This window comes from Convolutriloba macropyga, chromosome 8 (assembly GCF_964194025.1).
Source record: "Convolutriloba macropyga chromosome 8, txConMacr16.3, whole genome shotgun sequence".
NCBI lineage: Eukaryota > Metazoa > Xenacoelomorpha > Acoela > Convolutidae > Convolutriloba > Convolutriloba macropyga.
In genome coordinates this window covers 26,863,869-26,882,597 of record NC_134475.1, presented here as the reverse complement: position 1 = coordinate 26,882,597, position 18,729 = coordinate 26,863,869, and the positions used below count along the sequence as shown (strand labels likewise).

The 18,729-nt window shown below is 38.0% G+C and overlaps 2 protein-coding genes across 2 annotated transcripts in view; both read right to left on the bottom strand.

Annotated features, from left to right (window-relative positions):
• LOC142345006 (DNA-directed RNA polymerase I subunit RPA1-like) overlaps positions 1-4,081 on the bottom strand; it is a 4,872-nt gene extending 791 nt beyond the window's left edge. Inside the window, exons 1-5 of the mRNA XM_075397089.1 lie at positions 3,744-4,081; positions 2,783-2,919; positions 1,231-1,365; positions 426-627; positions 5-61 (exon numbers count right to left, since the gene is read on the bottom strand). Coding sequence (XP_075253204.1) covers positions 5-61; positions 426-627; positions 1,231-1,365; positions 2,783-2,919; positions 3,744-3,921 — 709 coding nt within the window. The 5' untranslated portion in view covers positions 3,922-4,081. The remainder of the gene's footprint in view (positions 1-4; positions 62-425; positions 628-1,230; positions 1,366-2,782; positions 2,920-3,743) is intronic.
• A 12,112-nt stretch (positions 4,082-16,193) lies between these two features.
• On the bottom strand, positions 16,194-16,589 carry LOC142345004 (cytochrome c oxidase subunit 6A2, mitochondrial-like). Its single transcript, XM_075397088.1, has one exon. The coding sequence runs from the start codon at positions 16,587-16,589 to the stop codon at positions 16,194-16,196; it is 396 nt and encodes a 131-aa protein (XP_075253203.1).
• Positions 16,590-18,729: the final 2,140 nt, after the last annotated feature.

Here is an 18,729-nt window from a genome sequence, read left to right as displayed (position 1 = left end):
CCACTCTTCTGACCTTTCCTGACAGAACTCAAAATCTGCAGAGTCCTCTCACTTCTGTACACTAAAAGAAAAAACATATCTATTCTGTTTCGGCCCGCAAGCCTAGTGGACATATAATTTTTACGTCCTCAGGCGCACTTGTTTCTTTTAACATTGTAATGTGTTGCACAACACATTTTGTAAGTGAGAGCATAAAAAACACGCGGTGGGGGGGGGGGGTTAATAGATCCCAAAAATTGTACAAAATCTAAACTGAGTTACGGAACCAACGGCAGCCCAGGTTGGAAAGGACTTGGATGGAATAAAATAAAAGGAATCGGTCAGCAGTGAATGAGAAACCCATTTTTGCTGTATGATTTTCATGTTTGTGACAAATATGTTTACAGACTTGAAGGCAGAAAACGAGAAAGAAGAAATGAGCTTGCCTGGAATGTAGCTTTGACAATGACAACAACGCTTCAAGGTTTTTCTGAAAAAGTCGTCATAAAATTTCTTCACCGTATCAGCTCGCACATCAATAATAGAGGTCGTCAATTCTTCTAGCAGATCATTTTGGGATGACTTACTCTTATACTCCTTTATGAACACTCCGAATTGCTCCATATCGTTATATTGCTTTGATTCCTGGTAAGGTTCTTTTCCCCACGATCAAATCGAACGGCGTTTTATGCTTTCGTGTACAGTGACTTCGTGTAATTCGTGTACAGTGACTTTAATAATTAAATTTTCAGAATTTCATTAAGTGAAGCAATTAAAATGCTTTGAAATACTTTAAATGTAGTCTAATTATTAAAAATCTGCTTTATATTTCATCAAATCATGGCGCTGTATGGTACATTACTTAAAAGCACTCCTTCATTACAAGGTTCACATAGTTTAATGAACATAACAGGGAAGCCAGTGCCATAGGGTAAACTATCGGGGGGGGGGGGGGGGTTGGACCGCGGTTAATACCCGAAAATCTGCTTAAAATTGCCCTTTAAACTATGAAATTAAGCCAGCCTCCTAAGCAGTTCCGGCCAGCCGTACTAAACGACTACTTAAGAGCTAAGAAATAAATTAATACTATTTCTGAGCACAAAATTCAAATCGATCAGACGAAAAATCGCATTAAATAACAAGACCAACAGGACTCAAATAACTACAATATTACTCAAATTTACTCAGAACATTATTGAGAGCAATTACTAAATTGTTTTTACAAGGGAAAAGAAACAGATTGGATTCCTGAATTAGCTCGTCCATTTCTCGAAGTTTGCCCGAATATATTAACTGCATCTGTGCAATGAAGAAGTCTGATTGCTCGTTTGGGATGTTTAACATAGTACATCTGCGGCATATGGTCTGCAGTAATCGTAGAGTGTCCTAAAAGTGTCCTAAGAGTGTCCTAATGGTAAATTCAATAGTTGAATTGATATAACTCGGATAATCAGCGAAGAATGTAAAATCGTTCGCTCTCTAGAGAAATTTACAAATGGACAACCGAACGATTCAACTGACGGATATTTCTTTCTTTTTTACATCTTTCACGGTTCGATGAGAACCAATGTTACAAAATCATTAATCATCATTATTGCTAATATCATTAATTTTTACATTGCAACTTATTGATTTGATTAAAGACTTTCAGGAACCCCATCTTAGACAGTCTGACCATTCCTCTTGAGCAAAAATCCACAGCCTCCCAACCATTATTACAACTGTGGAACGCGAAAGGAGTCTATGCTAGTGAAGCAATCTAAATGAGGACAAGTTAGGGGAGTTTCACTTATTGAAACATAGCTGGCAGATTGCCAGAAAATAGCCGCAATAGATTCGTAGATCGGCAGTCTAAAAAAACAGTAAAAAAGACAGACCAAAAAAATTCGTCTTTTCATTGAGGGCTGATCTGTTCTATTTTGATTAAAAATCTGTATAAGTTATTGCTGCCTCTATTATATGATCTCAAATAACCTTCATTTAGAGTGACACATACCCATTTGACCTTATCTCTTTGAATTGAAGTAAATAAAAGTCAATTTCAAAGTAAGGAAGTCATTTTTGAGAGTGAGGTAAGTCAAGTGTGACCAAAAATTTAATCACGCGCATGAACAAAAAAACTCGCTCCACTAAGAGCGAAAAATTACGTCACTCATGCAATTCAGTTGAAATTGCATGAACGAATGAACAAAAAGTGGTTGTGACGTCATATGGTCGTAACAAAAATCATGACGACGAAATAAAAAAACATAGCAGGACAAGTCCTGACGTACAATTCAAAGAATTTTCATTGACTAAACAGAAAACTAGACCTAGAACGGACTATGAATGGATTGGCAAAATCATTTAGAAAAAAATGCAATCCAAAAAATCGAAAAAACAGCAAACATCAAAGTGAAATCGCCACATGCGAACAAAAAACCACTAGCGAGACAGCGAATTTTTGTTCAAACACCGTTTTCTCACTCTACTTTAAATTTAGAGCGAAAAAATTTCACGCCGCAAAACCTTTCGCTTTTTCGCTCCACTTCCTGTTTCGGCGTGACCAAAATCACTACTCCAATTTGACTTTGAAAATGTGTGAACAGATCTTAAAAAAAAAGACAGCGCCCCAATACAATTCAAATTCTTTGAATTGTAAAAAAAACCAAGAGAAGGCCAATAATAGCCCCAGCTATCGCTGTGCGGCTATTAAAAATGAATAACCAAGTTTCGTTTCGTTTTGCCTCGAAGAACAAGAAAGTCCTGGCTTGTGATAAAAAATGATTCAGGCCAATCTGACCTCTTCATGCCCGATACTAACTTTGAAGTAGAGAGGATTGTACACTGGACAGGGTAGTTCAATGTGTCCCATATGACCCATGCACTGAGCCCAGCTCTGTCCACACGTTTGACAATTCACACCCACTTCAACTGTACCAAGTCTCCGATCGTAGAGACCTGCAAAATGACAAAAAATCCTATGTTACACTGTAGCTGAACACGTCTGCACTGCGCACGTCAAAGAGTTAATTTACGTCAACCGATTAATTCAACGAACAGATGAATTTTTCAGAAACTATTCTCAGAAACCACCAGTAAAGACACAAGTAAATGTTCATTAGAGGTCTCCAGTGCAATTTCATTAACGAGAAAAGCTATTCAGGTCACAAAATTCTACGTTAACATTTTATTCGAAAAGTATTCGAGCTTGATCAGATGTAACAGCGCTCTCAAAATTCTTCTCGAAAAACGTGATGGTCCCTCCCAGCAAGAACACTCATGATACTACTAAATAACCTTAGGATAAAAAGTGAAATAAAAGTTACAGATCAGAAAATAAACAAAAATTTCTTCAAAGAATGTACGATTAAGGCAAATCCAGATCTAATGTCAGTCATTTTTTCTGCACTGGAAACAGCCGCGTACAAGTGGTGAACGGTTATGCTGCTGCTAAAAATGTACAAACCCTATAATGATCACGCAGTACGGTAACCGATAGGAACGATAGTTGACACCAAATTATTTAGAAATACTCCACAAAAATTAGGATAAAATCCAATGCTTATGATGGAATGCTAATGCTGTAAGCTTTTGTTGAGGTTTTAGATAGCAAAGTTAGTTTGACATAGTTTAATATTCCAAATGGAGCAAAAAAGTAATTAGATTTTGCTAAGAATCGGTACGTTAAGCCATCAAGCTAAACCTTACTGCAAATCAGTAGACATTCTTGCAGTTTATCCTGTCCAGTTGGATAGTATATAATTACATTGAAAACAACTCACCATCCACCGATGGAGTTCCGAGAGGATCGAACGCCTGAGTGTTAGTGATACTCAGAACACTCATCTCCATCACTTCCTCTGACGTCATCACACCCAGGTGACACTTTTCAAGACGCACTTCAGGCAGACCATGCAACCACTTGCTGTTTCCACCAGTACTTGATTCCTTTCCTCTCATCGTGTGTGGTCTCGTCCCGGAGACTCAGTATATTTGTCGTTTGCAATTTACAGGGCCGATGACAACTAACTCTTAGAGAACGACAGTCAATTTTTAGCAAGTATCATATTTTAGCTGGTCCGTATTGGAAACGATTTTTAGATTCCATGTCTCAATAAAACTATCTGAAATAAAATAGAAGAAAAATGTTTGATTCTCGTAATGTAACAGAAATAGTTGATAATAACAGAAAAACAACATCAGCACACAAGGTAGTTAAAATAGATCAAACCTAAAGCTACTAAAAAGTACAAATTGCTCATAAAAGCTACCAAATCCTTCCTGGTTAGTTTACCAATAGGTTCGATCTGCGATTTTCTCGAATTTACATAGATGTCGTATAATGGCCAATAGTGATCAGTTTCCAAAATTATCATAATTAAGCGTCACCCGATAGAAAGGTCAAGCAAAAATTTACAAATTGAACATAATTTAGAACAAATTTGGAGTGAAGAAAGAGTTTAGAAGCCATTAGACTTGCTCATTGTATTCACCACTGGAGCCAGAAAAAGTGACGCAGAAATTTTTAAACAAAGTCTGTTATAAAAATGGTCGGACGAAATAGCTCGCGAATCTTCTCACGTGAAAATGAAACATGTCAGGAGGGTCTTAAAAGAAACAAGCATCTTCGCTTGACAGTTAAAAGGCAGCTTGCTAACGCCCGTTCGCATAAGCAAAACAGCCTACCTTATTGGTCCAACATTACTTGAAATGGAAGAACAATATTATCGGCCGTCTTCTTTTTTCTCCAGCAAACATTTGTCTACGCATTCTAGGAAGATAAGAATGGTTGGAAGTTCATTAGGTGTCGAATTAATCCAGAAGAAATATATTACATTTATCCCTTTCCCTCAAACACAAAAACGCACGCACAAACTTACGCACACATACACACACACACACACACACACACACACACACACACACACGCACAAACACGCTGACAAACACACAGACACAAACGCTCACACACACATGCAAAAGCATACACACACAGAGAGACACACACCCACACACACAAACGCGCTCGCACACACACACAAAGAGATAAACACGCACACACACACGCACAAAAAATCACCCACACACACAGACATACAAGCGCGCGCAAACACACACACACGCACACACACAGACACACACACACACACAAACACTTACGCATGCACGCACGCAAGCACACACACACACAAACACACGCCCGCCCGTACACACATACACACACAAACACATACACAAAAACACACACACACACACAAGGACAAACAGAAGACACACACACACACACAAACACACACACACGCCCACAAACACACTGACAAACACACAGACACAAACGCTCACACACACACACAGACACACATGCAAAAGCATACACACACACAGACACACACCCACACACACACAAACGCGCTCGCACACACACACACACACAAAGAGACAAACACGCACACACACACTCACAAAAAATCACGCGCACACAAACATACGCACACACACACACACACACACACACACACACACACACACAGACACACAAGCGCGCGAACACACACACACACACAAACACTTACGTATGCACGCACGCAAGCACACACACACACAAACACACACACACACAAGGACAAACAGAAGACATACACACATAAACAAACACACACACGCACGTCCACCCGCGCACACACACAGACAGACACACACACGCACACAAACACACACGGACAAACACACACACAGAGAGCCAAGAGCGCACACACGCGCGCGCACGCACACACACACGCACACACACACACACACACACGCGCGCACACACACACACGCGCATACACACAGAGACACACACACACGCACGCAAACACACACACACGCGCGCACACACGGAAACACACAGAAACGCACACACAAACGCACAGAAACACACACAGAGAAACAGACACACACACACAAGCCCGCACACAAACACACGGAAGCACACACAGACACACAAGCGCGCGCACACAGAGACACAAACACGCACACACACAAACACACACGCGCGCACACAAACACAGACACACACGCAAGCACACACACGGACACACACGCACGCAAGCACACACACAGACAGACAGACACACATGCATGCACACACACACACAAACACACAGACACACTCACTTACGCGCACCACCCACACACACACACACACACACACACGCACGCACGCACACACACACACACACGGGCAAACACACAGACAGACACACACACACAGAGAAACACGCGCATACACACAGACACACACGCAAACGCACAAACACACACACACACGCACACAAAAACACACGCGCACAAACGCACGCACACACACACACGCACGCATGTGCGCACGCAAGCGCACACACACACACACACACAAACACACGGACGCACACACAGACAGTGGTTTTTTTGGTAATTTTTCATCAGTTGGTCTTTTTTGGTAATTAATCTTTACTCATTGACCGTCAAAATTGAAAGTACGTCTGGTTTGTAGGCAAGCGTCAGACTTTCATATTTGTATTGGTAAGACCTGAATAACTGCAGAATACTTTCTGGGCCGCTATTTTATTGTCTTCTACCTTAACAAAAAATGGCTTGTGGTAGCGTAACATTAAGAAATTCTGATAGTAAAAGAATCGCCTATCGCGGCGACGTCCACAAAAGAGAAGACGTTAAAAAATCGTTTCATTTCATTTAGAAAAATGGTGGTCATGGGAAATCAACCTCGGCAATATTTTACCTATTTAAGTGTAGAATGCAAAAACCAACTTTGTAGAAACTCACAGACAAAGTAAAAGGACAGCAAACGAGCTTTGGCAAAAATCAAATTTAACGCAATCTTATGAAAATAAGTGGTATCAGATCCATCAATAGAACCCATCATCCAGCATATATCAAATTTATTGAAAACACCTCATTACATAACGGAAGTAACAAAAACAGGCAACAATCAGAACAAAAGTCGTCAAACCCAATAAAATCATCAGCAATTAACTTACACTCATAAATGACTTCAATTATGACTGAAGAGAGTTCAAATAAGAACGCCCATTGAAACTCAGTGACAGAAAAGCAAAAACAATTTCAAAATTCCATGAATGGGCAAAAGCGAAAAATTGCTCAAATTGTTTAAGTGTGTCAAAATTAGTTTTAAAAAATTTTTTAAAATGAATGGAAACGAATAAAAAATGTTGTAATTTGACACCTAGCAGGTCCAATGAGACCTCTCATTATTGAGGACAAGTGACAATACAGTCCAAAAATCAACAATACTTTTCGAAACAAATAGTCAATGCCGTGAAAACTTTTAGAACCTATTGAATTGATACAAAAATGACTCATTGAGACGGTTAGCCGTTCAAAAGTGAGGGCCATTGAGACGGAGACCTGCCATTGATGAGACTACGAAATGCGAACAAAAGCGGGCAAAATCCAAAAGAATTACTCATATTTCTGAAATCAGGTAAAGTCGAAGTCGTTAAATGAGCTCAGATATGCCTAATTAGAGAGCTCATGAGATCTTTCATTAATTACACTAAGTGACAGAAAAAAACAACGAAACTGGCAAAATGAAAAAAAAATCACTTTATTTGAAACCAAGTCGTGCCAGTCTTCAGATGTAAAAAAAACTATAAAAAGATCCAAATTTGACTCAAAAATGTTCCATTGAGAGCTAGCAAAATGAGGTAGTGACAGAACAATAAGAAAAACCATAAAAACGGAAACCAATAAATCTATAATTTTTGAAAATAGTATCAAAGTCGCTAAAACCCTGAAACTCAATTCAAATCAGCAAATTGCCTAAGAGATGCCTCATAAACAAGCCAATAATAGCTGCTTTCGGCTATCGCTATCTCAGCTATTATTAAAATGAGTCAGTCCAATTTATAAAAGCTATCCACAAATACAAAAAAAAATTTTGGCTTATCCAAATTGAGTATTCAGTTTCATTCTATTAGAAGCCTTCTTCATGCAGTCGTCCTTTCGTTATCAGTCGGTGACCTTGAAAAGAGTTTAGAGTAAAGCCATGCTATCTTAATGTGTTCAGAGTCATTTAGAAAAAGCGGTGTGATTTATGACTTAACTAATCTCACCACTAATATCGTCACCCATAAGCAGTAAAATAGCAGTGAAATAACGGCATAAAAAGGTGGACAAAATAGTTCTTTCGACCTCCAGCAAAATCTAACGTCAAAAGACAAAGCGAAAATACCCAATAAAGCTACTCTTAGCCTCGCGGCTATAAAATTAAATTAGGTTAAAACTAGATTGTAAACAAATTTTATTGACCGCTTTTGAAGTCTTTCCATTTTACAGATGGTATTTAAATTACTTTGTTTAAACACGAAAAAAAATACATATTTCATTTTAGCTTGGCTACTCTAAGCAACGCCACGGTGCACCAAAATAGCTGTTAAAACCATACTACTTTCAAATTCAATGTTTGAAGCCTAAACCATTTTTGTGCTTGTTGACTTGTCTTAATTTTAAATACATCAAAAAAGTTGTCACAATTATCGACAAATTGTCAAAAAAAAATCTCGTAAAGATGACCAGCGAGAAAAAAACATTGGTAACAAACTTTGTTTGAAAGCCATTATTAATGCTTTCCTCAAAACTAAGTTTCAGCGGTACTATCTTTTCATTTCAGCAGTACTACCTTCTTACAAGAATATTCAGCAGTTAACACAAAAAAAATGGGTACTTACAGTTGACATAACGTAATTTTTAACAGATTTAAATTGTTATTTGCGAAATTTTGAATTGCTCAGAACAACAATTCGAGGTAAAGAACGCTCATTGAGAGTGAATATGAATAAAAAGGTAAGGACAAGTTCAAAGAAAGAAAATTAGAATTTTTTAAATTCTAAGTGCGCATTACATTTGCAAAAAAAAATTTTTGGACTCAGATACTTTTTCAACAATCCGGCATATGAACGTTAGCAGCAGTAGTCGTAAAGATCTTTTGCTATCCACGTACTCACCATATCTTTTGTAATTACGATTGACAATGTTGAAGAGCAGGCTGGTTCTACGGACAAAAAAATTGTTATCAATTTTTGACAGTATAATTTTGTCAGTGATATATTTTCCATGATTATGGTGTTTCGTTTCACTTTCTGTTACTTCAAAGTCAAAATTGTTGTTTGTAACTGATATAAAAAGTCATAGAGCTCCATATAGAGAGATACTGGCAGATAGGCATCAATTCGAGTTTTTTTTTAATGTAATATCTCGACCGCTATTTATCCACTTGGGCACGCTCAACTTTGCATTTCTGATCAATTTGGCCTCGCCTCTTGTGAGCAATAAAACAAAATTGGCTTTACGTAAACAGTTTAAGAGTGCACTTTTTCAGCCATGTGCTGACATCGCATGAGGTTTGTTGAGCTTTGAGTTGAAAAAATCTTTGGTTGATCTTTGAACACATATGTCGCAGTACCAACTTAACGTCAAAGAAAACCACTCCGAGGCCTTTTTGGTGCTTTCCAAGAGAGATCAGTTGAATTTTTTCGGCAGGCTACCTTTATGTTTCTACACGAGTGCTGATTACCGAGAGATCCGTGGTTTATGTGGTTATCATTTAGGGCTATGACTTTCAAGCCATCAAAACACTACCATCTGGAAGGTAACTGATAAAAAATAGTACAAGAAGACCCAGCATTGAATCTTGCAGGACTCAACTCGTCACCTGTTGAGGTTTGGAAGACATTCAATCAAAATAAGTTCATTGGATATGAAATCATAAGCACTAATAAATGATTAGGCACTTTCTCAAATCTTTGGCAAAATCTAAATCTAGAACCTAAACCGACTAACACCGGATGAAATGTTCTCTAACTACAGGCGGGGCAATTCAATTTAGAGGGGATGAAAAAGAATCCCGCAGGGGTTCGAAGCCTTGACATGCAATATGGCAGCCCCCTAACCACAACAAAAATGCCTTCACTTCTTTTACAATCACTTTCACAATAACTTCATTTCAGAACGAGAGCATCTTAGATTGATCAAAGATGAAGACAAAGTGTGAAAAAGTCACAAGAATTCAAAAAAAACTAGAACAAAACAAAAACAGTCTACCAACCTTTTGCATAAGACCATCACGTTCACAATACTTGCTTCAAACTTCGTTCGAGAGCAATTAAGTCATCACGGACTGGAGTTTCATTTCGCTGCTGTGGTAATTTCACTGCGAGAAAATAACATTGGCACCAAACTTTGTTTGAAAGCCATTATTAATGCTTTCCTCAAAACTAAGTTTCAGCAGTACTATCTTTTCATTTCAGCAGTACTACCTTCTTACAAGAATATTCAGCATTTAACACAAAAAAATGGTACTTTCAGTTGACATAACGTATTTTTTAACAGATTTAAATTGTTATTTGCGAAATTTTTGATTGCTCAGAACAACAATTCGAGGTAGAGAACGCTCATTGAGAGTGAATATGAACAAAAAAGCAAGGACAAGTTCAAAGAAAGAAAAATAGAATTTTTTAAATTCTAAGTGCGCATTACATTTGCAAAAAATTTTTTGGACTCAGATACTTTTTCAACAATGCGGCATATGAACGTTAGCAGCAGTAGTCGTAAAGATCTTTTGCTATCCACGTACTCACCATATCTTTTGTAATTACGATTGACAATGTTGAAGAGCAGGCTGGTTCTACGAAAAAAAAAATTGTTATCAATTTTTGATAGTATAATTTTGTCAGTGATATATTTTCCATGATTATGGTATTTAGTTTCACTTTCTGTTACTTCAAAGTCATAATTGTTGTTCGTAACTGATATAAAAAGTCATAGAGCTCCATATAGAGAGATACTGGGAGATAGGCATCAATTCGAGTTTTTTTAATGTAATATCTCGACCGCTATTTATCCACTTGGGCACGCTCAACTTTGCATTTCTGATCAATTTGGCCTCGCCTCTTGTGAGCAATAAAACAAAATTGGCTTTACGTAAACAGTTTAAGAGTGCACTTTTTTCAGCCATGTGCTGACATCGCATGAGGTTTGTTGAGCTTTGAGTTGAAAAAATCTTTGGTTGATCTTTGAACACATATGTTGCAGTACCAACTTAACGTCAAAGAAAACCACTCCGAGGCCTTTTTGAAGCTTTCCAAGAGAGATCAGTTGAGTTTTTTCGGCAGGTTACCTTTATGTTTCTACACAAGTGCTGATTACCGAGAGATCCATGGTTTATGCGGTTATCATTTAGGGCTATGACTTTCACGCCATCAATATTCTACCATCTGGAAGGTAATTGATAAAAACTGGAAAGAGTACAAGACTCAGCATTGAATCTTGCAGGACTCCACTTGTCACCTGTTGAGGTTTGGAAGACATAAGGGAGCCAGTTTATTGGATACGAAGCCCTGACCTCCAATATGGCAGTCCCCTCGCCACTCAACAAAAATGCCTTCACGTCCTCTTTCACAATCAAACTTTATTTCAGAACGAGAGCATCTTAGATTACTCAAAGATGAAGACTTAAAGTGTGAAAAAGTCACTAATAATCTAGAACAAAACAAAAACCTCAATCAAACTTTTGCATGAGATCATCATGTTCACAATACTTGCTTCAAACTTGGTTCGAGAGCAATTAAGTCATCACGGACTGGTGTTTCATTTCACAGCTGTTATAATTCATGTAAACAAGGGCTGATAAACACGGAAGCCTTATCTATTTACGCTGAGCATTTGGTGACAGTTTCTGTAAAACCTGATCAAAAATAATCTTCTCCGAGACTTTGGAAACGCAGCAAAGAAGGGTAACTGGACAATAGCATTTTTCCACTGTCTTGTTAACTCCTTAAGAAAGGGCCAATTTGACAAATTTTTTAAAAGAGGGGTGGCTGCCATTTTATTATTATGCAAAAAAAAGCAAACGGATTTTAATTTTTTCTAGTTCTTCTCCAAAATTGCCTGGTCCCAAAAACTTCTCGAGGCCACGATTTTAAAGGCATGGAGATGTTTCTGACAAAACGCACTTGGCCTTTATTTTCTGATCTCTTGTTAGTTTACACATGCTTTGTCCTCGTTACTTGAATTACTGCCATTAAAAGGAAGCACTGGAGGAAGTCTGACGTTTTTCGAATGACTCGTTGATATTTTTATCTATCGCAAAACCTTCGGGCTTGCAAAACCATGGATTCCAAATTGCTAATTTTTTTTTGCTTTTTTGAATTTAATTTTTTGATTAGGTGGGAAGTCAACTTCGAGACCCATGGCTGGTTAACGAGTACAACCAAACATAGTAACTAGATTCAGTTGGAAAAAACTTGGTTCTATGGTGCGTTTGAGAAAAACTAAGGCTTGTGGGCTGAACATGGTTAGCCGTTCAGATGGTATTTAGTGGAACATTTTCTTGATATTTAAATGCATGAGTTGAAATTGAGAACGAATTTCATTAGCATGAGGTCAGCAAACGCTGGAAGAATATCGTCTCTATTCATAGCTGTTGTTTTACAAAATTGAATTCCAATTGGTTGATGAAAAATTTGTATCTTTCGAAATTCCACTAACAAAGACTTGGTTCTGGTGGAGTTGTTTTAAAAACATACCCGGCAGATTGCCGGAAAATAGCCGCCGTTGATTCCAATAAGCCTGATTGGGATTGAACGAATAGAATATATTGAAAAAAAAAAGATTTTTGTACAAAAATATTTTTTTAGTCCGATTTATTTTGATGGCATTTCGTAGTTGAACATACTTCTGTTTCTTAGTGAGAGGCTACAGGGCTACTATCGATACCAATAAGCATTAGAGATGGTAACTAAGACTTGTAGGAACGACGTTCAAATAGCGGGCATCTAAAATAAGGCTTTATGGGTTTATCCCGCTTCTATTTCTGACTTCAATTTTTTATACCGACTCTGTTCATTTTGAATTGCTTTGCTTAGCAACTGATGTTCAAATTCACTTTTAGCAGAATGAGAGAAGAGAGAAACTAGCCTAGAGAAGTCAAAAAGATTTCACGCAAAATGTCGAAAAAGCGGCAAAATGGTAAAGCGAAAAAAAGTTTGACGAAGTAAAAAAAAATACGAGCGCAATAATAGCCGGCTGAGAAGATGAGGGCGGCTATTAAACATAACCGAAGAACGTCGGGCGAATTGCTCTCAAACTACCGGCGAGCGGTTGTCTTCATTAGTAGCCAGCCGGGGAATAAGGGGTGCCAGCACTAGGGGGTGCGTGCCAGCACTAGGGGGTGAATGCAGTTGGTCAAATGACGGGGTAGGGATGGGAGGGTGGATAGAGGGTGAGTGGGGGTGACTGAGGGGTTCAAACTTTTAAGAACCGCCCATGGCACCATGAAATTCTCTCCTCAAAACAGTTTTGGTGAACCTCATGCCTAGAGACCAGTCAGGCGCAACGTTCTAGAGAGCATTACAGTCACTCAATGCCCTCTGGGCTTTACTTATTTATCCCGTTTTTGACGACGAAGGTTAAAAGGGTGAAACTAAAAATTGGTCAGACGAAAAATCGCCTTAGCCTCATTGTTGTGATAAACTTGAAAAGTTGCATGTGTGTAATGATCTTGATGATGTTGGCACACTTCCCATGACGTTACCTCTCTGTCCTTGACGTTGGCTCAAAATCCCAAGAGACAATAACCTTCAAAACAGGTTGTACCTTTAAAGAAATATTCCTTTTTATTTTTTAAAAAGTAGCCAAAAATAAATTAAGCTTTATTTACTTTCAGTTTGCATTTTCAGTTCTCTATGAGTTTAGTTGCACATGAATCGGTTCAAACTCAGATAGATGCCAAGGTGGTCTGAAAAATTTGTTATAGGAGCCTCCCGATCATGGTACCTATATCCCAGAGCTGTGAAGTCGTGTTCACTCATACGGAGGAGCTACTCTGAAAGACTTCTTCAACGTCCTCTCGCAAAAGCACTCTCGAAAGCTGAAAATTGTTGTTGTCATCTCAGGTTTTAATGACAATAGAAGTTCCCACAATGAGTTCACTAATGACTGGCAGTGTTTGTTGGATTCAATATATTAATAAAACTTAACCCATCAACTGTTATAGTTCAAAAAGCTATTTTTCCTGTGATCAGCTTCACAAAAAAGAAGCTAAACATCCTCAATTATGCCTTAAAATACATGCTGTTTAATTCTCGTCTGTTGTTAGTCTTAATTTTCATTATTATGAATCCAAATTCTTTTGTAAAGATGATGTTCATTTCACATATTATGGAAATCAGTCTTCCACTCAACCCACATTCAAGCAGAACAGCCCCATACATAGCTTACTTGTTCTCGAACGCCTGAGGTGCCGATCGTATTGAAAAAACCGACAGTGCAACCAACACTCGGCCGAGCGTTCCGCAAAGCGCTCGGCCGAGCGACTAAGCCCTATCCAATGATATTTTGGATTTAATCCCCAACAACGCAGAACACATTGAGCGAACTTATGAAGAAGTTTGCCATTGCAGAGCAAAATTCATTGTGCTCAATAAAAACAGCGGCCACAGATTTCGATTGTCTTGACAAAATTTTGAAATAATCTGCGGAAAAGCAAACTTTTCAGGCTTATCATTTGTCCCCCCATTTTTTCCATACTTAATTTTCCCAAGCATGCCAGCCATAAACGACGGCCCTGTGATCAAAACTCTTAACTAGGCGAAAAGAAGCATCCTAAGAGAGGCCCAAGTGGAAAGCAGGACGACTTGGAACAATTCATGGAAACAGGAAAACTATCGAACGGAATTAAGTTTAACAGGAGAGCTCTCAGAGGGATCATTTCATCGGAATCATCGAAAGATAAAATCAATGGATAAACTGTACTTCAACAACTCCATGAAAAACACCCACAACCCTCTCAAGCCAATCCGAACTATTTTGTTGACCCCAAAGCAATCAATTCCATTCCATACCAGCCCTCATTTGCAAACATCAGTTTAACGGGAATTTAAAAAGCCGCAATAAGAACCCATGGCAGCCACGGTCCATTAGGTTTAGACGCCAATGAAAAGAGAAGAATTCTGACTGCCTTCAAAAATAACTCAGTCAATATTGGGGAACCGTTATCCAAAATTGCTATCAGTTTAGCCACCGTAGTTTTGTATGTACTATCCGAGAGAATAAGTGTTTTTGTCGATCTTGGAATAAACTTTGGATAAAAAATCTTGCTTTCTTGTTGATGCTGTTTGACTTTGTTGTTGTCATGGATTTGTTTGTTTTTTGTTTACTTTGTCAATTAGATTATCAACCATTTTGTTATTTTGTTGTGGGAGGAAAGCATTTTCATCTTTTAGTTATAATAATTTATTCAAATTGAAACATTCACTTATCAAGTCTTCTTTCTTGATTTTCTCGAAATCTTTCCTCCGGTAATGTACCTCTGTCATTCTTTCAAAAAAAGCTGTGGTTTGTTTGTGTGCTTTACAAAAAGCGCATCCGACTGACTTTGACTTCTGCAATTAACAAGTACAAAAGCGAAAATAAGTGCAAATGTAAATAGGAAACTTTGAAACTGAAAACGGGAACTTATAAATAGAGAATTCTTTAAATTACCTGGCAGATACTCGGAAAATAGCTGCGATTGCTTAGTAGAGTTGCAGTCTCAAAATATGAATGATACAACAAGACATCTATTAACTAATCTCTCGAGAAGACGGGAGTGTTCTAGGGTAGAGCAAAATATGAGTTATAATTTAGTTTGCACACTTTAGGTCGAGACGTTTGCATTGTGAGGGGAAGTTACATCAACGTTGGTTAGCTTCTGAAGCCATTCGAAAATCAGAAACATTAATTTTGATGATGAATTGAAGCATGATGGACCAATAAACATTGGGACATTCAGCCCTCAGAAAAGCGGACAATTGGTTGTAGTCAAAAAGGCGCACCCAAATCGCACTTATTTCAAACAATATTTGACTAAGAAACCATTACACCTTGGACATATTTGAAGCTTACGTTTAGAAAATTAAATAAATTTTGGTGCTATAGAACACACATAAGCTAATATACTGACTGTTGTTAAGAACCTCACGTTTTTACGGCTCACTATAAACCCATCAATCAAGCTATTTTTCTATCTCTCCTTAGCATGCTCAAGTGATCTCGATGTCTACAATACCAGTACACTATCTCAAAAAATCCTCCATTCATTTAAGTTGATTTACAGTCGAATAATCTATTAAGCAAGTACTGTGAGTTCTTGGTGAGTAAATTTAGTGAATCCCAGTATAAAGTCACCAAATCACTTATTCATCAACGTAGCCTTCACCAGGCACTGGGTTTTTCTTTGGGTTGAAAAACAGTCCCCTTTTGCCGTCACCCCAGGGGAAAGGCTTCCTAATTATTCCCAGATGCGGGTATGGCTTGTACTCTGGGCGTCCTTCATGCAGTGAGTGTAGATGGTGAGCCGCTTCTTTTCTATATGCGTTGTAAGCGCCCAACATCATAGCAGGGATGGCAATGAAGAAAGTAGCGGCCTTCCAAAAATTAGAGCTCTGAGCATGATGCTCTGAATTCTCACCCAAGGATTCCTTCACGAATTCATTGATGTTAATGTCTTTCATTCCTCGCTTTGGCTTTAGAGCATTTTGCTTGCCAACTGTATGCAAAACTCTGGGCACTGTAATTCGAACCAGCGACATTTTTCTGAAAACATACTTGGATTCATACAAAAAATATAAGTTGGAATTAAAAACAATTGTCTCAAAATCACGCTGCTCACATTGCTGGCGGACTTGATTTCATTTGCAAGGAATATTGTCCAAAAAAAGATTGGCGACTGGGCGAATTATTGTTTTTCGCTTCAACTAATAAGCGAGTTGGAGACGTCAGCTTGAGTCCTCTAGAAGCCTACTTAGCATTCAAAAAATTAAAATAGGAAATGCGCCTTCCCCAGCACTACATCTTATTAAGCTCTACAAAATTTTCAATTTTCAAATCTATCAATATAATTAAGAATATTGCACAAACATCAGCTGCGAAAAATGTAAAACAATAGACAGACAATTCTTGAAAACAAACTAATTGCGAAAGTAGATGAGTAGAAGTAAAATCCACCCTTCTTCGACAAGCCGCCATTGAAGCATAAACAATTTACAGCCGTCTAAGTGTCCTATTGCCTCAAATGCAAATGACGGAGCTCCTGCGTAGAATTGACAATGGTCAATTCAAAATGAATTTGATAAAAACGAACATTTTCGAACTTTGCGTTCATCGTCACAACGACTTAAAATTGATGCACAATCGAATTAAATTATTTCCAAAGTATTAACACTTATCCTTGACTAATCTATCTAATACAACGAAATGAATTAAAACAGCGAAATTTTAAGATTTAAAGCTTAAATTACATGTATAACATCTTATTTATATTTAATACATTTCATTTACATCCTATTGCGCAGAAAAAGGTACTACATAACATGAATTGAAATTGTTCGAAAAAAACGTAGATGACAGCGTACACTGTAAAGATGAAGACTGAAGAGTGGCTGGAGTATGCAAATATCCGAAATTTTCAAAAACTGCAGAATAAGATTTAAGGTTTGTCGGATTTACTAAATTTATATCAAATGTTTTTAATCCAATTTTAAATAATTTCACCTCTTTGTTGTTACCTTATTCATTTCGTGAAATTAGCCAGCTGAAACAAAGAAAAGCGTACATTTTTTTTGTTCATCGTTCTATTTTATTGTGAATCAATTTAAAGTCAATCTGACATTGAACGCAAATTCGTTTTTATTATTCAAATTAATTTCTAACTGACAAATATTTTTTCTTTGCTGCATATGTGAGCGTAACTTCATTTGTCCTTATATATGACCTCTCAGCATAGGTGTCCTTTTCGCGCACAGCTTTTTAAGCGCTTTTGAATGTGATGGGAGAGCTCGACAATTCTTGAAAACAAACATCTAATGACAAATGTAGACGAGTCAAAGTAATCCACACCATTCTACGAAGTAATCCACACCAATTGTCCTATAGCCTTGAATGCGGATTACATAGCTCCTTAGAAGAATTGGCAATAGTAGAAGCAGTAGTAGATCAGGCTTCTGGGTACAATTCCACGGGTTATTCACCCCTACAAGTTTAAATTTAGCACGAGTTTTGATGATTAGAGTTTGAGTTTAGACATAGGGCTGCAGTTTCCACAGAGGCAGAAAATGCGCCATGAGCAGGAATCAGATTCATTGTACTGTAGTAACATTCGCCAATATATATCGGTGAGAGTTTTCTTGTTGATATTGTCTGCGTTGGATAGTAGAGTACGCCGGAAGATGTTCAACAAGTGTAGTGTGCGGTCAAAGAAGTTGGAATCTGCTTTCTTTAATCTTATTTTTTCCACAGCGAACTCGTATTTTGTGCAACAATCGCTCGTAGTTGTTCAGAAAAGTTAAGTCGTATTTGTTCGCGATTATATCGAGGAGGAAGAGAAGGTCATGTAACTCGAAGTAGAACGACGGCGGTAGTAGATTGAGGCGTCCAAGTCTCTCTTTGTATGTCTTATTTGATGGGTAGTTCAAGATCCACAATGTTGCTTTTCTCTGTAGCCTTTCTAGTTTTCATATCTCCCTTACTGGCGTACCAAATTTCGGATGCGTAGGCTATGACAGGTACAACATAGCCAGAATATGCGTTCAGTTTAGTTTTCCAGCTTGGGATTTTTGAGATATTACGTTTTAAGAAATAGAACGCTCGCCAAGCTTTGTTGAGTCGAGTGTTGCGCTTCAAACTCCACGTCGAATTATTGTTCATCAGATCACCAAGGTCTCGTTTCTTAGC

What these genes read in the sequence shown, in the direction of transcription:
- LOC142345004 (XM_075397088.1), bottom strand. Translation starts at nt 16,589, where the DNA reads ATGTCGCTGGTTCGAATTACAGTGCCCAGAGTTTTGCATACAGTTGGC.